Below are 21077 nucleotides of genomic sequence, written 5' to 3' on the forward strand. Positions count from 1 at the left end.
AAGATGCCATGTGTCTGCTCTGGCTGTCCAGGTGGCTTTATTTACTTCTGTGCTTTATGGGGTCCCCAAACCTGGGGGTTGGGCAGGATCCTGAGAGGGGGGCTGGTGGAGTCAGACTCTTCCTGAGAGCTAGGTAGCAAGGAAGTGGGATCAGAAAGCAAAAAGCCAGAAGAAGGCATAAGTAATGTGTGTGTGAGTGTGTGTGTGTGTCCTGTCTTTTCCTATGCAGTTCCTCAGTCTGCCCTTGTGCTTGCTGGTCCATCAATGGGAACTGGCGGGTCTGCCTCTTTCCACAGAACGGAGATGACTTTCAGCAAGCTCTTGGAATCCCATGAACACCACTCTTGCCTTGGTTGGCTCTGATATCAGGCCAGGAGCTAGGGACCTTCTGGGTCAGGAGGTCTACCTGACCAAGCCAGTCTGGGTAGGTGAGGAGGGTAGAGAGAAGACAGATAGGAGAGCAAGGCAGGCACGTGTCCTTCATTTGTTTATTCATTCAGCGGGGGACATTGACACGGACCACTCGGAAGTTTAGGTACATGGGGCTTGCTAGGAGAAGGGGCCTAAAAGTGGATTTCATGACCTTGCTAGGTGAGAGCTTAGGGTTAGCAGAGACACAACCAACGGAAGTGTCAGGGACCATGTATACATGCATCCTTTGGGGTTGCCTCTATGCAGGCCCCAGGCTTGGCACTGGTCCCCAAGAGCCAGCTGAGTGGCTGCTGTTGCTGTCATTTCAACAGTGAGATGGCTGGAGTCTGAGCCTGTGCTTGAGGAACCCAGGGCAGGCAGTGCTGCCAGATGCCATGGTACTTGCTGGAAAGTAACCACGCACTGAAGCAAGGGGCTGCCCTACTCCCGGAAATCATTCTGGAGTTTCAGATGTGAACTCACATGCTTGCTGCAGAAGATGAAGATGGAGGCCATCCTGCTCCCCTTCCCCTTATCTGCTTTGGGGAAGCCAACACAGACATGGTGGCAGAGCATAACCCTCATGGCAGCGTCTCTCTGGTGGGCTAGGCCGGACACCTCACTCTGTTTTTCGGCATGCTTTAGCTTCATGTGTTGGCCCTGCTTCAGCAAACCCCACAGAGGTACATACGCTCTGTGACATCATCGTTCCACCCAGCAGCCTCTCTCCGGCGACTTCCAAGAATGCAATGCTTCTAGAACGCAACGCTTAGAGAGTCACCGCCAGCCTTCCTGGACACCATCCATGTTCAGGGGCTACTGCTTACTCTAGCGTGAGCATACCCACTGCCTTGAGCCCTATCCCTGACAAAGACAGTCAGCTTATATGGCTGATGTGACTTCGTTCTTCTGTCTGCCACTCCATCCTTTGTTCCTTCTCTCTGTATCCACACACAGGGCTGGGCACCCCTGGCCTACCCCCCAGCCCCTCAAACTTCCAGTTCTGATGTTCCCTTCTAAGGCCTCAGTTTTGTAAACGTTTACGACGTTGCATTCTGGGAGTTACTGCACATCCTGACAGTGTGCAGACTCAAAGACCCCCAGCTGTTGAAAGAGTTCCCATAGTAGAATAGGTTGGTGTTAGGCAGATGAGGAGGCCAGGTAGCCTGGAAAATCTAAGTGCTTCACTCCTCTGTGCCTCAGTTTCTTTACCTGTCAAAGGGAGCAGTAGTGACCCTCCAAACACACACATTTTACATAACTGCTGTGGTGTGTGCAGAGCCACCTGCAATGTCACAAAACCCCAGACAGGATTCAGGACAGACCATCTGGCGCTGTTCCCCTAACCTGCTCCTCCCACTGGCAAGTTTGGCCCTGTGTTAATCGAGCACCTTCTTGGGCTCTGAGCTAAGCACCAAGGACAGGCAAGGTAGGTACACTTCCTGTAGGGGTGGGTGGCAGTGTGGACACTGTGGGGCCTGTCTAGATGCTGTCATGAGACAGGTGAAAGAAACTGTCCCCCAAACCCTGCCACACTCTCAGCAATAGGTAATCAAGGGCCTGTTTCACATCAACCCCTTGTGGTGGGAGGGAGGACCTGGTCTTGGGCCTCCTCCCAGTTCTAGCCCAGGATACCACCTTGTTTGGGGACAATGGACTTGCACAAGCCGGGTAATGTTTCCCAGGCCTCACCCACTGAGTTAGGGGCCCGCCTCTGACCCTCCTTACCAAGGGCCCTCTGACTTCCATAGGTCAGTCCCAATGCTTCTCTCTCTCTCTCTCTCTCTCTCTCTCTCTCTCTCTCTCTCTCTCTCTCTCTCTCTCTCTCTGTGTGTGTGTGTGTTTTCTATGAAAGCTCAGGAGGGGGCAGCAGTGGCTTCCTCCCAGCATCCTGCCTGGACCTCAGGGGACACCAGAGCCAGTGCTGCCTTCTGGACTTTGCAGCCACTGTGTTCACATGTGCACGTGTACTCCTCCCTCCCCTCTCCCATGAGACTCACATTCTCTCTGGGTAGTCAATGCCTCCACATTTCTGGGCCATTTCCCACTCAGTACACCTCTGTAATAAAGCTGCACAGTCCCTATTCCCGGGGATGTGGGTAGGCCCATCAGCAGGATTCTATCTCCCATCCCCCAGTGATCTGTCCCCAGAGGAGGAAACTGAGGCAGAAAACCACATCACTTTCAGCAGCGAAGCTCAGGTCTGCCTAACAGGGAGGAAGGTCCCCAGGATGGGGCTCTGTGTCCTGATCCTACAGCTGCTGGTGTGTGACCAGTAGGATGTGGGGATCAGTAAAACTCTCCTAGCCAGACATGGACAAGGGCCAGCATCCTGGCCCCTAGGCTGGGCCAGCTTCAGGAGTTTCCTCAGTAGCACATGAGTTGGGGTACTAGTCAGAGAAGAGGGTAAGGCTCCCTAGGTCAACTACACTGGCATAAAAGACAGATTGGTGTCTCCTAAATCGGGGTTGGGTTCTTCAGGATCTTGATACCCAGAAGTCTTCAGCTGACTTCACAGACAGTTACCCGGTACTTGGGCTGGCTCCCTGTGCATTTTTCTCCCCATAATTTACAGAGAGCTCAGAGGATGCAGAAGCTGTCTGCAGGACCTGGGAAGCCAGCTGAAGTCTGCTTTGCTGTGCCCATCACCCCACCAGCTGGCTCTGACCTGCCTTTGTTCCCTTCCTGCCATGCTGAGAATAGCTCTGACCGGTGGACAGGCCAGACAAAATATAGCATGGGCAGCCTGCCCCCATGGCCCTGCCAGCCTCAAGGCCCAGCAGCCTGTGTGAGGTCGCAGGGCCTGCTGAGCTGCTGAGGCTGGAGGGATCTTAGTGGCCTGTGGAAATGAAGCCATAGCTAGCTACCCTCAGCCCAGAGCTGTCCTGACACCAGGTCTGGCAGAATTCCTGAGAGAGCTAGAAATGACAAAAAGGCTTCCTCACAAGGCTTCCATCTCACACTTGCCCTGGGCAGCAGCTGAACTCAGCAGGAGACAGCTCCAGTGAGTCTTTCTTTGCTTCTAGACAGTTCGTGATCTTTTGTCCCCCTCTAGTAGGCCTATCCTCTACTGGGTAGACTGAGGCAGAGTCCTGATGCTATGAAGGTGGAATTTGGCCACTAATTCCTTCAAATCAGTGTGACTGACTGTCACCACCCCACCCCCACCCCCACCAAACAGCACTCTCCCAGATGCCTCTGATCCTGGGCAGAGAGGTTTAGATCCATATATCAGCCTTCTGAAAATGAAAGGTTATGGCCTCGGGGTGAGGTATCTGGATGCCATCAGTCCTTTTGTAGGTAGCCATGGGCCCTTGTGGCTGAATGAAGAGGGTTGGGTGGAGCGAGGGGGTGAGAGGGGACGATTTGTGTCTTTTAAGAGCTTTGCGTTTCAGGGGGTCTGCCTGGGGGAACAGAGCTTTACAGCAAGCTCCAGAAGGTGGCCAGGAGTACCGGGACCAGGGCCAAGGTCACTGGGGTAGGAAAGCCAGCCCCATTGCAGAGGTAGTACTGGCAGCAGGAGGTGGCAGATGCGTGCTTGGAGTAGCCATCGTACACCGTCTCAAAGCAGCTGGGTACGCACGACTTCCTCACTTTCATCCGGTATGGGGTGAAGTCTACAGGGCACAGGACACAAGGTGAGAGAATCAGAACCATGGATGGCTCAGTCTCAGCTTGTAGGACCACCAGGGCAGCTGGGGGCTCCCTCCCTAAGCTCCAGACTCACAAGTACGAGTGGTCATGCAGTAGGTGGCCATGGCTGGGCAGCGCATGGGTTTGAAGCAGTTGTCTCCGTTGTAGGCACACACGTGACACTCCAGAGCCTGGGCTGTGGGCCGTGACGGGGTTCAGAGAACAGGAAGACACCCCTTTCCTGCCAGGCAGACCCCAGCTGTCTCCAGCTAACCTCCCACTCCCACTAGGCACCAGCTGAGGACAGAAGGCAGGAGAACTCTGGCCAGCCTGCCGACTTCCCACCTGCCTGTCCCACAACCGGGTCCCTCGAGCTTCCGTCCACCTTACCCACAGGCAGGCCCACGAGAACCACCAGGAGCACTGTGAGCAGGGATGTCATGATGGAGATGTGAGGACAGCGTGGGAGTAAACAGCTGGTCCTGGATCCAGCTCAGGCCTGGGAAGAAGCAGGGCAGGGAGGCACAGGGCAGGCTCTTGCCCTGCTTGAGTTCTTGGTCTCCTAGGGATAAAGCAACCCTGCAGGGACAATGACAGAGACCTGTAATCACAGCTGGTCTGGGGCAGGCACAAGAACCTCCCAGTTCAGTGGGTGTTATTGATTTCCATTTACCTGGAGATGGGAGGAGGGAGCAGGATATGGGGCATGCCAATAGAAGACCAAAAGCAAGCAAAAGGTGAGGGTGGAGGGGGCTAAAAAAAGGGGAGAAGGGGAGGAATGGACAACATCAAAGAAAATTGGGAGGTCCTGGGCTCCTTGAATGTGAAACCCAAAGAGGATTTCACCTAAGGGAGTTTTTATTTGGGGGGGGGGGGTCTTATGGAAACTTGGCAAGCAGTCTCTTCCTGGCAGAGTCCAGAGTGCAGGAGGCTCTCCAGAGGACTGGAATCCAGGTTTGGTCTCTTCTTGGAGCAGAGGTCTCTCTTGCATTTGCTTCCCTGCGTGGAGTCCCCCCCTCCCCCAGGAAAGTGAGACTCTGCTGTGAGAGTCCTCGCTACAGCGGAAGGGGCCATGATGAGTGCTCAGCTCCTACCTAAAGCCTCTTCAGATGCAGGCCAGACGACGATGCTTGCCCAAGACAGAGTTCCACAGGCTGAGTCTGGTGTTTGGGACTGTTGGGGGTAATGTGGACCAATATTCTCCTCCCTGCCTACGCGCGATCTGATCCCTGCTGGGGGCACTAAAATACACCCTCCGGAAGACAACCAACCCTTCATGACCCATTTCCCTGGTGCCAGTCTAGGATTCTGAAGTCCTGAATCAGGCCAGGCCTGAGGCTCGGGTGCCTCCTGCCCCCCTCGGGGAGCTCCGCCCGAAAGACTGCAGTCTTGCTTGGGGAGGGTTCCCAGCACGGGCTGGGTGCCGGGTGACCTCGCCCTTGCCCTTCACCACCACAATCCCTGTCACCATGGGAACTCACCCGTGGCCGCTCCCAGGTCCCTACCGCGGTCTGACCGTGAATCTGGGCACACTTTGCGCAGCGTTTGCACCGCATCTCAAACCGGGTAGGCTCGGCATTCGCAACCGACCCGCAGTGCCAGCTCATTACTGGCCCCGCCCCACCCCGCCCCTTGGACACACGCTCCGCCCCCGAGGCCGCCCAAACTCCCAAGCTAACTGGTGTAGGTTCCGTCGTGAGTTCTCTGGTTATGGCCCTAGCCAGCAAAGTCTGGGCAGCCCCTGGGAATCAGAATGCTCCCACTCAGGCACAGATTCACAAGGACACAGTAGAGATCCTGAGGTGAGTGTACACTTCCTGAACATTCTCCTCAGGTTTCATCGAAGCTCTTCCCACTCCAACTGCCCTGCTCCCACAGACCAAACTGCTGTCTCTGGGAAGAGGTACCACCTGGACAGGGTCTTCAGGTCCTGGGAGGTCCTTACGTGGGATCTACTAGCAACACTTGCGAGCAAGTCTCAGATGTATCCCATGGCTCACAGGCTGCTCTCACAGTCAAAAGTCCACCACTAAATATGTACTTTATGTGGCTAAAACTCGTTTTATTTTCATTCTGTTTCAAGCAGCCAAAATGTAATAGGTTTTCACAAACCCTACTTCCTTCCCCTGGCCCTTGTTTTAAGAGGAAGGCAATAAAGAAAACCTGCAGCGACAGGTGGGAGTGCACATGCCACTCTTCCAGTCGATTTCCACGCATGCACAGTCGCAGGCCTTACAGCTAGGACAAACAAGTGGCTTTAACCCCAGCCTTTGAGAGGCAGAGGCAGGAGGATTTCAGTTAGAGGTCAGCCTGGTTTACAGTGTCGGTTCCAGGACAGCTAGAGCTGTTACACAGCGAAACTGTCTCCAAAATCAAACAATCAAACAACCCCACCCCCAAATTAAAACAAAAACAAAAAAACAAAAAGCTGAGACAAACAACCAATAAACTCTAACCCCCAGGAAAACACACCAGTTTCCCTAAACCTTCATCAATAAATGACCATGTGGCGGCTGAATGAGAATGGCCCCATAGACTCTTCTGTTTTAATAATTGACCCCCTTCATTGGTGGAAATGTTTGTGGAGGGCTAGAAGGTGTGCTTTTATTGGGAGAGATGTGCCACTTGGGGGGAACTTTGAGGTTTCGAAAGACTCACACCCTCCATTCCCAGTTAGCTCTCTCTGCCTCATGCTTGGAGACCAAGGTGGAGTTGTTCCTGCTGCTAGGCCTTCGCTCGATCACTCGGGGACTCTAACCTTCTGAAACTGTAAGACAAATTAATTTCTTTTGCAAGCTGTCTTGGTCATGGTGTTTTGTTGCAACAAGAAGACAGTAACTAAGACAGACCATATTTTGAGCCATCCAATAAATCTCATGTACAAGGATTGAAACCAAATGGTACTTTTCTCGGATGGCAATGCACTTGGAAATCTGTAGCATGGTGGGGCTATCCAGATTCAGTGAGTAACAGCCCTTACTATGCAAGCTTGGCACACAAGTTTGTTTCCTGGAACCCACTGTGGAAGGAGAGAACAACTCCTGAAAGTTGTCCTTTGATACTTCTGCTGTGTGTTTGCTTGCACTACCCCCCAATGTACAAACAACAACAACAATATGTTTAAAAGTAATCAGCAAAATATTTACAAATATACATAGGCTAGGTAACAACACAATTTTAAATAACCTATAGGCGAAGGTGGCATCAATCAGGGAGTCAGAAACTATTTCTGGCAGATGGTGAAGACAAAGCACATAAAGGCAACTGATGTAGTTACAGCTGGCTCAGGAGGGAGATTCCACAGAAGTGCTGTTTTAGGAGAAAGAATGGTCCCCAAAGAGGAACTGAATTTCCATCTTCAGAAACTAGAACAAAAAGAGCAAATCAGACCTAAAGGAGGCAAAATACCGTAAAAACAGGAGACACAGCTCAGCGGGTGGAGTGCTCACTGTGTAAGCCCGAGGACCTGAGTTCAGATCCCAGCATCCTGAAAAGTCAGGCTAAACACTATGGATGCTGATCTGTGTCGGCACACTATTAGAGCAGAAGGCGCTGTCCGAAGAAATGCTTCTCTGAGGAGATGCTTGGAGAGGCACAAACGTCAGTATTTGATGGAACAAAACGGGACCTGTTGTTCAGAAAATAAGTGCATAAAAGCTGGGCTAGGTGGTGTCTGCTTGAGATCACAGTGCTGAGGAGGTGAAGGCTGGAGGACACTTGGATTCCCTGGCCAGCCAGTCTGGCCAAATCTGTGAGCTCCACTTTCTGGTGAGAGATATTGTGTTGAAAAAAGAGAAAGAAAAAAAGAAAGAAAGAAAGAAAGAAAGAAAGAAAGAAAGGAAAGAAAAGAAAAATAAGGTAGAGAGTGATGGGAAAGACACTCAGCATCAGCATTTGGTCTGCACATGCACACACAAACACACACAAACACACATGTCTTCACACAAACATACATATCCACACACAAATACACATGTCCACACACAAATACACATGCATACAAACACACATGCACACAAACACACATTTCCACACACAAACACACACAAATACACATATCTATACACAAGCATACACATTTACACACAAACACACAGTCCACACACATGCTCACACAAACATACATGTCTAAACACACACATGCACACACACAAACAAACACACTTATGCATACATGCATACATAATAAAAGCCAAAAAGGGAAGATATCAATGAAATAGAAAAATCAAAACAGTAAGAGAATTGATCAGTTCAAAGGCCAGTTCTATGAGAATACCCAGGAGGGGCACCATATCAGCCCCTTTTGGTCCATGGCCAGACCAGAGCAAACTTGTCAGAAGCCGGACCCAGGTGACTGACTACTGGAATGGGCAATAGGCAGCCCTATGCCATCTGTATGAAATGGGCAATTAGGCTGAGCTGCCAGCGAGGCTATAGGTCACACTCCTTGGGACGGCAAGGACAATAAACGTTCTGGGTGGCTGGCCCTCTCAGAAGACATCATCAGCTGTTTTTTGAAGTTCTCTAACCACTCCTTGGAAGTTGTGCTTGGTTGCATGGTGTCTTAGTTAGGGTTTCTATTGCTGTGAAGAGACACCATGACCACGGCAATCCTTATAAAGGAAAACATTTAATTGGATGGCTTACAGTTTCAGAGATTCAGTCTATTATCACCATGGCAGAACATGGCCACATGCAGGCAGACATGGAGCTGGAGAAGGAGCTGAAGAATGGAGAGGAGCTACATCTTTATCCAAGGGCAACAGGAAGTGCACTGAGACACTGGTGTGTCTTGAGCATATATGAGATCTCAAAGCCTACCTCCACAGTGACACACCTCCTCCAACAAGGCTGTATCTACTCCAACAAAGCCACACATCCTAATAGTGCCACTCACTATGAGCTTATGGGGGCAATTCCATTTCATCTACCACACATGGTGTGTCTTTGGCTAAAGCAAAGGAAATAGTGTCTCTCCCTGTCCTAGATAGGTCAGGGATAGGCCCAGAGTTTTCATGGGGTTGTTGCTTTGCATATCTGATTGCAGGCAGAGTTCTCAGACTCTGCTGCTCCTAGGCACTGTTCTACTTCTGCCTCCAGCTAGGTCACCACTGGGGCCCCTCTAACCCCTGCTATTGTCTTTGTCACTACCTTACCGCATTGTTGTGCAGGTCTTGGGACTGGGCTTCTGCAGGAGGAACCCCAGGAATGAGGTCTGCTGTCTTACCACTGGCCCAGGGAAGTCTGTCCACACGCACAGCTGGAGAGGGCTCCCATCTTTGCATACCCTGCCAAGGGCTGTGACCAGGTGGGTCCTGATCAGTGGGGGTGAAGCTGGTTTAGGTCTGGGAGGAACAGAGAAGCTGTCCAGAAGGATGATACAGGGGCAGCCCGGGAGCTGGGTTTGAGATGCCTATAGATTCCCTGTTAGAAGGCAGCTGGGCTCGGAGACTCAGCTGTTGTCAGCTTTTCTGCGGCATCTTGCCAGTCTCCGATGCTGCTGTGTTCCACGGGACGCCTGAAGTCCCTGATATGTGTAGGCTGCCCCCTTCCCAGGAATTTCCCGGAGCCTGTACACATTTCACTCCGCTCTTTGACGGTGGTTTTGTAGCCTCTTCTCCCAAATCGAAACATGGAGGAGGAAGGCTTGTTGAGACATACAGGAAGTTCACAAGCCTCAAGTAGTAAATAAAACTTCTTAGTCTCAGGAAGTCCCCGAAAGCTCATTAAGATTCATCAGCCCCCCTCCCGCCCGACCCCTGCCAAGCTTCTACAGGGGTATCCACTAGTATATTCCTATGCCTGGCCTGATGGGGAGTACTTAGTCACTTTCCTGCTCCCAGACTATTTCCACACTTGGAAACGGCTAGGGTTTCGAGTTAAGTTCCCCTAGCCTTCTTCTCTGTCTGACTCCCACATACAGGTGGCTTTTTAAGCCAGGGCACTTCGGGACACCTGTAGAGAGGAGGCAGGAAGTGTTGCAGATGGAACTTGAATAGCTTGGGCAAAGAATTCCCTCCCGACAGGTGTCTTCCGCTGCGTGACTTACTGGCCACTAGGAGGCGCGCCGGCACCAGGCCTGGCGCTCAGCTCCAGGAAATGCGGCCCCGGGGAACAGCATCCATCACAGGTATCACCCGGTATCACCCGTGGTTCCAGGAAAGCTTCCTGATTTCTGGGGTTGGAGGATGTCCCTCCACCTCTCTTCCTCACAGTGGATGAATGTCCTGCAATGTCTGGTAGACAGGGTCGTGGCTCTCCAGCAAACCTGCCCCCATTACAAGCGGCGGTGGCTGGATATGGGAGTCTGTGTAAAAAACCCAGGCTCAGCACCTTGTTCCAAGTGGGGACCCAGAAGTAGCAGGGCTCACCCCAGACCAAGCAGCACCTTCCCAGATGTTGAGACTTGGTTTAGGTAGCCTGAGTTGTTGTGCACAAGTTGAGAATCCTAAAGAGACCACCGGAATCCAGTCAAGTCCAAAATGCAAAAGCAAGGTTTATTTCTTTTGCATTTTGCTGTCCACTCTTTTGCTGTCCACTACATGCGAAGCGCAGTAGGGAGAGCTCCCACTCCTCATTTGGGGTTGACATATAGAGACAAAAACTGCAAGCCAGGTTTACTCAGAGCCAAGAGGGTTGATTTTGCTGAGTACAGGGTATGGACTATTTCTTTATACCACTCTTCCTTCTTTAAGCGGCTACTTCTGCTTCTGTGCATGTCCCCCCTACCCCCTCAAGCAGTGATTTCTGCTCCTCTCTAGACCACAAAGGTAGGCAGCTAGCTGCCAGGAACACCTGGTTTTCCCAGCTAACTCCTATGATGCTGTAAAGAGCTCAAAGCATGTGTCTTAACCAAGCAAAGCTTTCTAAAAATTTCCATGGCCTTACAGCGTCACACTTCCCCTCTCACAATCCTCTCTCGGAAGCAGGGTGGTGAGGATGCTTTAAGGTTCACGGTGTAGGTGCATGAAGGGAAGCGAGGTCCTCGCCATCCCTCTGACATCTGCAAAGGGCAGGGTTTGCCACATAGGCCTTCCAGGGTGTTAACCCTGTGTCCCCCCAACTCCCCCATGTGGGCTTGCAAGGTAGTAGTTGCAGTGGAATGGGCTAGTCTGCTTGCCAGCAAGGAGGACCACATGTGTGGGTATCTGCTAAATACCTCTTTCTCATTTAACCTCAACTTCACCACACTCAGGAATTGCCCAAATCCAAGTAGCACACAGGAGCCTAGGCAGCAGCAAAAACCCATTGTATGGGATGGGAAAGCAGGCAGTGAGCTTTCCTAGGGTCCCTAGGGCTGTGCTCTGCTTAGGCCCCTCCTAGATGGCCTCTCATCAGCTTGTACTGAGTCACACCTCCCGCTCCAGCATACACATCTGGATGGGTTGCAACAGAGCAGCACTCCTAAGGAATGAGGTCATCCTGGTAGCTAGACTCACCCTGGACCCTGGCTGTGTGCCCTCACAACTCGAAGACTGGGGTCTCTTTTCAGCCTTGGGGAAGTAGAATCTCAGAGTTGGGGCCTGGGCGCAGTGTCCTTGCTCCGCACATGGGACTTGGGGAGAGTCTGTCCCTTCCAGGATGGAGGTGTCTTTCAGGTAAGGTCCTAGGCACCACTCCAAGCTGCCGAGGCTTGTCCAGGGAGCCATGTGCAAGAGGCTCCACTGTCTCACTTACCACTCCACACAGCCACAGTGTTTTTAGGTCATTTATTTCCATGTAGATGTTCAAGTAGAAAAATAAATGGAACAAGTACAAAATCCGAGGGGATGGTGTCATGTCTGTCCCCCATCTCCCATGCTGGGGAGCAGGGCAAATCTTCCTGTTCTGGGGTAGGCACTGTGTTAGGTCATCAGATCATGGTGCCCTCCAGGACCCAGCCTCCACCCAGCCTTTAAGGGCAGTCCCCAGCCTTAGCATCTGACTCCTCCATCACAGCCAAGGAGGAAGCAAGGCATGGGAACCCTGGGAAGCAGAAAAGGAAGGACAAGGAAAATGCCAAGGAGCACGTTATAGGCTGAGAACCATAAGAGCGAGGAGGCCCAGGCTCATTGCCAGGCCCAGGGTGCCGCTGCTAAACGGGGCACGTACAGATGCAGCGCTGTACAGCTTCCCATTGCACAGGTCGCCCTGGCAGCAATGTACGGCCCAGGAACCACTGCTGATCTGGCCCTGCTGGCTGGGGTTGGAAACGCAGGAGTCTGCACATTCTTTCTTCACCAGATTCCCAGACAGAGTATTCACTGCACACAGGAGGGGAAAAGGCATCAGCCTGGCTTACCACGTACCCTGGTTCCCACAGAACATCCTCCGCTAAACACCACCACCATCAACGTGATTGACCCATTCCCAGTATCAAGCCTGATGCTCATTCCCAGCATCAAGGGCTGCTCTCTTGGTCCTGAGAGCCCCGGACTATGACTCACCTGTGGTGGCAGTTTTACAAAACTGGGAGCTGGCTGGGCAGGTCTGAGGCTTCATACAGTTGGCGCTGTCGCTGCACACATAACATCGGAGTGCCCAGGCTGGAGGATGAAAGGTCAGAGAGTCAAGTAAAGGCCTTTGCTATGACGGAGCCTTCTGTCATTTTTTACCCCAATTCCTGCCATAGAACCCACAGGGCTCACGTCTTGTGTTTAGCTCAGAGGGTGTCTGGATATCCCTTGGAGCCCTAGAGAGGGTGTTCTATCCTATGCCACCTCTGGGAAGAAGTGAAGGAGCAGAGGGGGTGCAAAGTGGAGGGGGGTCCTTCTCTGAGAACCTTGGGATGTTCCTGGTCTTTGCTAAGGATGCATCTGTCCCCATCCCAATTCCTGAAGAGCCTGGAGGAAGAGAGACTTGGCCACCCCAGGGCTGGCCAGAACAGATGTGAGGTGGGGATGGTGGTAGGGGAAGCCTCTTGAACAATTTCAGCCCTCCTTCCTCTCAAAGCACACCCAGTTCTAAGGGTTGGTGCTAAAATTCCCTGATTCTGAAAGATTGCATTTTTATGATTTCATTGAGTTAAGGTATTAAAGTCATTTGTTTTAAAGAGACAAGCATCCCTCAACGTCAGTGTTCTCTAAGCCTAAATTCTAGTTTTGTAGTATTTGATGACCTCCTGTCAGGCACCCAGCCCTTCCCAGTCCCCAGGTCCAGTCTCTCACCTGGGCTAGTGGCCACAGCCAAGGCAAGGAGGAGTAGCAGAGCTGTCTTCATCCTAAGCATCGTCTGGAAGCAGTGGGGGCTCTTCCTCTCCGTAGACCTTATAGATGGGGCAGGAACTGTGGGAGGAATTTAGGGCAGGCCAGATAGCAGTATGCAAATCAGGGTTCACCCCACCCTTTCTGGCCCAAGTCCAGCACAGCAGCCCAGAACAGGCCTGGCTCCTGCAACTTGGAGGGACTGAGGTTCCTAGCCCTCACATCGGGGCCTCCTTGAGCAGGGTTGGCTGTAGGCTGTCTGGTTCCTGCTCCGGTCACCAGATGTTGTTGGGTCTCCATCTCTCCCAGTATTGTCTCCCAGTTTCCTTATTGATTAACTGGGTCACGTGGTTGTGTACTTTCTGCTTCTGTCTGCTATTCTTGCTACCTACCATTGGGTAGTTCCTCCAGCTAAGGCCGTGCTGGTTATCTGGATACCCACAGGTTAGAAGACCCAGAGCTTACATTCCTCTCTGCTCTGAGCTCAGTGCTGGCCTGACCCAGTGGGACCTTGGAGCAAGGAACCCCAAGGAAGCAAATAGTCCTTGCTGAAAATGTGGAGGTGATTTGGGGTAGGGAGAGGGAAGCTGGGGGTGGGGGTGGGGTCTGTGTGTGTACCAAGTATGCCCAGGTTAGGGATTTGAAGACCCTAGACCTTGGAAGCTTAGCCATCCCAGGAAACTGGGTAGGGACAGGGTAGGACAGGATCAACTGAGGAGCAGCAAGCTGTGGGGTCATCTCATTGCTGCAGAAATAGGAGTTTTCCTCCACTTCTCTCTTCCTCTGCTTGGGGCTCAGGTCCCATTCCCATCAAGTCCCCAATCCCATCCCTCATACAATGGTAATAAGAATACTGCCATTCTCCCACTGTGTTACTATTGCTCTGCCTCTCTGCCTTGCTCCCCTGGGGCTGAGAGCTCCCCGGGGCCCTAGGCAGATGCTGATAATGGTCCCATCATGCTCTCTGAGCCCCGCCTTTGCTCTCTTTGCATGCATAGGAGGCATTTTTGGCCCCATGACTCTAGTTCTGAGCAGAAAGGTCACTGTCTTCTAACTGCTGCTTCTGTCTACTCATCTGTAGGTAGTATGGGTGGGTCCTACAGAGTACTCCTGCCCCTGTCCTGGGGGTCCAGGCTATCAGCAATGGGGTAGGCACAGACAGAGGTCAGGCCTGGGCCTGTCCCGCCTGTATCCATGCAAAGCAGATGGACAAGCACCAACAAGGATGAGCAGGTCAGGGCCTGCTTTAGGGAGGGCTGGTCTAAGTCAAGGCTGAGGTTCTTAGAGCCCTAAAGACCTTGGGTCAGGCAGATCTGGACTCAAGAGCCTTGGGCCCCACTCTGCGTTTCCCTGGGCTAGCTCGCTTCTGAGCTGAATCAAGTTGGATAAAGCTAGGACCGAACAAAGTGCCCTGGGGACTTGCATGTGGTTCTTCTCGAAATGATTTTTGGACTTGACTGTGTTGTGTTGACCTAATTAATCTTTGTCAATAAAAAAGTCGGGAGTCAAATATTGGGGTAAGAACCTGAAAGATCAGAGAACAGGGAGCAGGCACCAGTTGCTTCCTACCTCTCTCCTTCCTATGTCCAGAAGGGCCAAGATCCTTCCTCAGCTTTGCCTCACCACTTCCTGTCTCTTCTCTGTCTACAGTTCTCCAAACCTCAGTGATTACTTTTTGATCTGCTAGTGGCTGGCCCCACTCTCTGACTCCAAGCAAGCTTTATTTGTCAGAACACATTCAAAACATCACACACCGCAGGGTGTGGAATCTGGGAGGGCCTTGGGTAGGAGCCCCTGAAGAAGGCCCAGCTCTATCCCACACTGTCCTCTTTTTTTTTTTTTTTTTTTGCTAGGTTGTGCCTAGCTCCTTAGGATTTGCTTAGGGCAGCAGGAATGTCACAGGAAAGGCCCACCCAGCTCTGGGGCCTCCCTGAATACATCAGACACAGGCAGAATGGGTGGGTGGAGGGAAGGGAGTGTGATTTCAAGCCCTGAGAACAGACGTTAGGTCTCCATGACAGGGTGGTGACGGTGGAGTTGGCAGGTGGAGAAAGATGACTCATTTGGGAAAGGTATGGAAACCGCTGGGAAAAAGAGGTCGAGAACTTCTTACAGGCTTTATGGAATTGTGGGGTCTGGGAATGAAGGGCAGAACAGAAGTGGGGGTCTGGGCCTGAGACTAAGAGCAGAGAATGCCAGGCTTCACACTCACACCCAGGGTAGGAGGAGGCATCTGCCTGCTGGCATGCCCCCAGGGACCCCAGGCTTCGTGGTGGCCATAGATCTTGGAGCTGGAGGTCGTAGGTGAGGTCTATGATGAGGTCTATGATGAGGTCCACAGTGAGAAGGGCCTTTGTCCTTGGCAGGATTGCTAGGCAGATGTGTTTTACCTATCCCCATCTGGGTCCCAGCAGAAGTGTAAAACAGCCACACACTGAATTTACCCTCAGGAGAGGGTGTGATTCTGATGACAGGACTTCTTGGGGCTCCTGGGGCAGTCAGCAAGGGTCCTGTTGGAGGTGGCCAGGCTAGGACTTGGAGGCAATTCAAGATGGAGTGGGCTCAGGAGCTATTGTGTCCCTCCCATCTGCCTTTTGCACCTCTTCTCATGCGAATAGCCACTGCTCAGAGAGCACGGGCCCTCCCAGTCCTTGTTCATAGTTCCTGGGACTGTGCTTGGGACATGACCTCTACCTTCGAGATGCTGGCAGAAGAATATTGCCCAGAAAATGGAATGAAAGGGACACAGGACAGAGAATGTTAGCACACTCTGGCATGCCCGCTCCCTGACCTCAGCAAGCTGGCCAGGAAGTTGAGGGACAAGCCTGGACCTCTGTCTAGAGCAGAGGTCTCGCTGCTCATGTCCCTCCCCCTTGCATTCATGTCTGTGATACAGAGATCATGAGAATATGAGCAACCCAGAGCGAAGGCATTGGGTGAGCACAGGTGCAGTGTAATACCACAGCCCTGGGCCCTTTCCTGGCCTGAAAGGGCACTCAGTAGACAGGTCGGATCCCTTGGCTGAAAGTGTCCAAACACCTTGAGGTATAAGGTCAGACACACCCCAGTTCCCCCAAAGCCTCCCTGTACTTCTAAGCATTTCACTCACTGGTAATATTTTCTACTGTACTCCAGCCACTACTGGTATAAGGGACACCGAGGGAGGGGAGAGACAGGGCCTGTGCTACAGACTGGCAGGAAAGAGGGACACAGATAATGCACTGCATGAGTGTGACAGCTAGGAGGCTGTGGGGCACTGAGGCACTATAGGATGACTCACCTAGGTAGATCTATGTAAGGTGGGACCTGAGGGTAGGCGACAATCAGTTGGTGGAGAAGACACCAGGCAAGGGAAGCAGAGCCTCGGCTTCCCATGCCACACCCTGGTTCTATCTCCTTTTCTGCAAGGCCAGGTAAATGCTCTGTGAGTCAGGCAATGGAGAGAGGATTGTTTCCCTGGGGCCTGTTCTGTCTGTAATCACATAGGTCGAGCCTCAGATGACACAGAGTGGGTAGAACCTTGGTCAGCATCACTCAGGAAGAGGAGCCGTAGCTGGGTCTGGCCTCTGGGCCTGGGGCTCTTCCTCCACACCCCTTTCTCCTAGCACAAGAGTAACCTTTGCACACAGAGCCGCAAATATAGACATGGGCATTGCTCATCTGCTGTCTGGCACCTGGCATAGCCCTGCCACAGCTGCTGGGACCCTGGCTACCAGCAGCAATTCTCTAAAAGCACCTTCTTCCGTCATCCATCTCTCAAGCATCCACTCATGACCCATTCATGTATCTAAGTACTCATTCACTCACCCACCCATTTGCCCATCACCTGTTTGTTATCTATCCATTCACCATACATCATTCTATCATCTGTATACCCTGTCCATCCATCCATCCATCATCCATCCATCATCCATCCATCCACCCATCCACATATGCATCCATTCTATATGCAACCACTTATACTCCCATCTTATCATCCATCCATCTGTCCATCCATCCATCCATCCACCATCCTTTACCAACCTATCAAATTATCCATTTATCCACCCTTCCATCCACTTATCCTTCTATGCTTCTACTTGTCCATCCATCCACTTTTACCTACTCACACATCCATCCATTCACTCATCCATCCATTTTCTACATAACCATCTGTCCATCCATCTATCCATCCATCCATACATCCATCCATCCATCCATACATACATACACAATACATACATGCATACATACATCTCACAAATATGATTTGCAGAGCACCAGCCATGCATACAAGGCAGAGTTCTGATGTGACAGAGTTCAGATTTTCAGGACACTGAATTATGAGACATCAAGTGCGAACAAGGCCTATGAAGACATATAGATCAGGGCAGCAGGCGAAGTGGTGGAGGCTATGCTAGACTGCGTGGTCCCGGAAGATCCAGTGGGCCAGATTTTGTTAACAGTGGGGGAGACGTGTGATGAGTTCAGCTGTAGGTTAAGGGAGTTAGTTACTCATAACTCCAGGATGGGTGTTTACATGGAGTGCTTGCCAGTTTCTCACCTGCACCCCAACCTCAGGGTGAACTCTTGATTATCCCTGGGACACTCCCAGAGCCTTTGAGTGAGTTCCTACCTCACCCACAAACCCCTCCTCTATGACTCAGTGTAGACTTACTCCCAGCAGAGCCCCACAAGGACCTTGGAAGTAAGGTCTCCAGCTGTCCCAGGAAAGGGCTACTTGATCTGCAGCATCTCTGCCGTCCAGACCTTGTCCCTGCCTGTGATCCCCACTGATGTGTTCTGCTGGTGGGAGACTAGAAGCTACCCTGAGAAGAGAAAGCTGACATCGCCAAGGGTGGGAGTTTAAGTCGGCAAGGCTGAGGTGGCAGCTCAGGGGCCTGTGACACACAGGTAACTTGGGGAATGGCAGAGGACTTGGGGAGAGACTCTCAGTTCTCCTCTAGAGGGAAAGGGGTGCCTCACCGCACTGCTGACCTATTGACCTGTCTGCCATCAGTGCTACCCTTGGAGCAGGTGGCTGGCCTCATGCAGCATGACTGGGGTAGAAGGCTAGCCTCCACTCCTTCATCCTCAGGTGGTAGAGGCTGGATCAGGAGGCTCATCCAGGTGCCCTTAAGAACTCCACTTCAGTGCCTGATCCAGGGCAAGGGGTGTGCTGCTTGTGAGGAGTTTGCAGGGTGCGCAGCCTTCCCTGGGTGTGGGGACAGCCCCTGGGCAGGGAGGGGAGTCCTAAGCTGCCCTGCCAGGGAGCTGCACTATTACAATCCTAATTGCTTAAGAGATTAAGAGACGTGTTGTCTGTACCCACAGTTACCTAACAGTGAGGAAAGGGTAGGTCCTTGGGGTGCAGAGATGCCAGTGCCCAGAGTGCAGGATGCATCACGCACGGTCAGATGGCCAGATAGACAGATGCAAAGGACACAGACAGCACTGCCTTCATTCCAGAATTCTCCATTAGATGTCAAAATGGATTTAACCCCAGAGTCGGCTTTCCATTTCTGGCTCTACTATGAGCCCTAGGGAGTTCTAACTGCTTCTTCCCCACCCTGTTGCGCTGGAGAGCCAACGTTTCCACAGTGCCAACAGGGACACTCCCTGTGTGAATCAACCTCCTCCATGTACTCCATCTCCAGACCCTGGGACCCCTACCTGACTGTCTCTGCCTTCCCGCCAAACCCATGTCTCCCAAGTTGGAGGGCTGTGGCTACATCCTCAGCTCCACCATCTTTCCCTCACTTCTTTCCTAGAGCCAAGGTCCTGGCCCTAGACATTACTGGATGGAGTCCCTCTCCTGCTGACCTCGTGCTCTCAGGGTCAAGCCCAAGTCTCCCTTACCCTGCCCATGAATACCACCTGGGCTCCTCACTCCACTTTCTACTGACCCTTTCCAGGGGCTCCACCTCCTCTGCTCCTGCAGGCCCCTCAAGCCTTTTCCAAGCCTTGCACGTCACTGTGGATCAGGAACTCTGGTGCTTTCCCACAGCAGTCCGGATCACCCTGTCCCTGCAGGCCTGTCCCTCCCTCTGCTTTAGCAACTCCTGACATGGATTTGTAGTTTTGACAGCAGTCAGATGCCATCTATTGCCACAGGGCAGGGATGAGTCTGCTGTCACTAAGGGATCCAAATGTAGCAGGGGGCCTGTTTTCTGGAGGCTCCCCAGGTGTGCTGGCTCCAGATCCATGGGCGCTGGCATTCTGAGGAGTGGAGAGAGCTCAGGTTGCCTACATCATCTACCTCCTCGGGAGTCATAAAGGTTGGTTGGGGAACTCCAGAAAGTTCTGTGCACAACCACTTCCTCCTCTGAAACCAAGAAGGGTTCTTAGCTGGTAACAACCTGTTCCCCTGCCCTGCCCAGCTTTGGAAAGCAGAACCTTGGGATGAGGCTCTTACAGCCACACAGCGGGGACTGGCTGCCACGAAGGGTGAGGCCCATCTAGTTAGACTGTGGGAAAGCTGGCCAGACAGGAGAGAACCCCATGTTTCTTGATGGCTGCCTCTCATAACTCTAGACCTCCAGACTCCATAGAAGTGGGCTGGCCATGCAAGGAAGGCACACTGAGAGGTTCAGAGGATGAGGTGTGTTCTGATTCTGGGGATCTTGCTCAGCATCCTCAGCTCACCCAGTGTGTCATCCTTCCCCACCTTTCCTGTATTCCACAGCATCAGGTGTGTGATAAGGTGGGGGTCTCTCTCCACCGCTCTAGCTTGCTGCTCTTCACAGCATTGCCCAGCACACACTTCTGACGTGGCCAGTCTTTGAGGGCATGTGAAGCAGGGCACTTGAGCCTAGACACTAGGGGACTGTGACTCCATGAAGCTAGGAGTCTTCTGGGATGTGTAAAGACACACAGGGAGGAAGAGGGGCTCTGGGGGTAAGCAGGAGGTAACAAGCAGGGAATGGGTAGATGTGTCCCCTGGCTGGTGGCCTAGGGATGCAGCAGGTGAGAAAAGGGAGGCTGAGCTCTGTTTCTGAATTATGGATGCAGTGTGATCAGATGGGTCCTGGCCCTAGGCATTGCTGGGTGGAGACTCTCTCCTGCTGACCTAATGCTCTTAGGGTCAAGCCCAGTCCCCAGGAAGATCGCCTGGTATGCTCACCTCACTTTCCAGTGACCCTTTCCAGGGGCTCCACTTTCTCTGCTCCTGCAGCCCCGCAAGCCACTTCCAAGCCTTGAGTGCTATGTCACCGTGGCTGCCTTGACCTCCTTACCATGATGATCTGGACCTTGAGCTGCGAACCAAAATAAACTCTTTCTGCAGCTTCTCTTGTCAGGGCAGTTTATTGCAGTGATGGGAGAAAACCAGCAGGGGGCAGGGAACAAAACTCTCCTGAGATGAAGGACTCTGGCTTCACCCTTCAAGAAGAGCCCCTGGGGAGACGTGGTATTGGGTGGCCTCAGAGTTGTGATGATTGTCCATAAGATGAGGGTTTCCCATGCCACTAACCAGGGGTATGGACTTGTGGGGTCCTGGGGTTACTGGGAAGGGTGTGAGCATCTTGCAACATCACAGTTCAGAAGGGCTCTCAGGGGACCCCTGTAAGTCTCCCCACTTGGGGTGTGGTAGAAGTCTGTTTCCTCTGTCTTGGCTGCTGAGACTCAGTATAGACACAAGAGGCAGAGTATAAAGCAGAGGCATCACTCCTGTATCCAGGCTTCTGCATTAAGAATTCCACCTGGCCCTCTCCCAAGTGCCCCTGCCTGCCTCTGAGGCTGAGGCTGGCCAAGGACCAGGAATCCCCAAGACCCAACATCTTGGACCGAGTGACTTGCACATTTACTTTTCTCTTAGGACAGCATCAGGGAAGGGGTGGCAAGATGGCACTTCCAGGGAGACAAAGCGATTTC

The 21077-nt window shown here is 52.4% G+C and overlaps 2 protein-coding genes across 3 annotated transcripts; both read right to left on the reverse strand.

Moving 5' to 3' along the window:
• Positions 1-603: 603 nt before the first annotated feature.
• Positions 604-5630, reverse strand: Lynx1 (Ly6/neurotoxin 1). Of its 2 annotated transcripts, none has more exons than XM_038343027.1 (4): positions 5526-5630; positions 4435-4623; positions 4139-4240; positions 604-4028 (listed from the first exon to the last, which is right to left on the reverse strand). In XM_038343027.1, the coding sequence occupies exons 2-4, from the start codon at positions 4484-4486 to the stop codon at positions 3832-3834; spliced, it is 351 nt and encodes a 116-aa protein (XP_038198955.1). In that variant the 5' UTR covers positions 4487-4623; positions 5526-5630; the 3' UTR covers positions 604-3831. The 2 variants fall into 2 exon arrangements, with proteins under 2 accessions (XP_038198955.1, XP_038198956.1); XM_038343028.1 differs by lacking the exon at positions 5526-5630 and adding an exon at positions 5139-5195.
• Positions 5631-12054: 6424 nt separating this feature from the next.
• Positions 12055-13251, reverse strand: LOC119824071 (lymphocyte antigen 6D-like). Its single transcript, XM_038344302.1, has 3 exons — positions 13191-13251; positions 12471-12569; positions 12055-12287 (listed from the first exon to the last, which is right to left on the reverse strand). The coding sequence occupies exons 1-3, from the start codon at positions 13249-13251 to the stop codon at positions 12055-12057; spliced, it is 393 nt and encodes a 130-aa protein (XP_038200230.1).
• Positions 13252-21077: the final 7826 nt, after the last annotated feature.

Source organism: Arvicola amphibius, chromosome 9, assembly GCF_903992535.2.
Source record: "Arvicola amphibius chromosome 9, mArvAmp1.2, whole genome shotgun sequence".
Classification (NCBI taxonomy): domain Eukaryota; kingdom Metazoa; phylum Chordata; class Mammalia; order Rodentia; family Cricetidae; genus Arvicola; species Arvicola amphibius.

Bases quoted from the DNA above. Each gene is read 5' to 3' on its own strand.
- Lynx1 (XM_038343027.1), bottom strand. From the start codon at position 4,486: ATGACATCCCTGCTCACAGTGCTCCTGGTGGTTCTCGTGGGCCTGCCT. The intron at 4,241-4,434 runs GTAAGGTGGACG...CACGGCCCACAG, and splicing joins TCTCGTGGGCCTGCCTGTGG to CCCAGGCTCTGGAGTGTCAC. The intron at 4,029-4,138 runs GTGAGTCTGGAG...TGTGCCCTGTAG, and splicing joins CTGCATGACCACTCGTACTT to ACTTCACCCCATACCGGATG.
- LOC119824071 (XM_038344302.1), bottom strand. From the start codon at position 13,251: ATGCTTAGGATGAAGACAGCTCTGCTACTCCTCCTTGCCTTGGCTGTG. The intron at 12,570-13,190 runs GTGAGAGACTGG...TTCATCCTCCAG, and splicing joins GGCTGTGGCCACTAGCCCAG to CCTGGGCACTCCGATGTTAT. The intron at 12,288-12,470 runs GTGAGTCATAGT...TCCTGTGTGCAG, and splicing joins TTGTAAAACTGCCACCACAG to TGAATACTCTGTCTGGGAAT.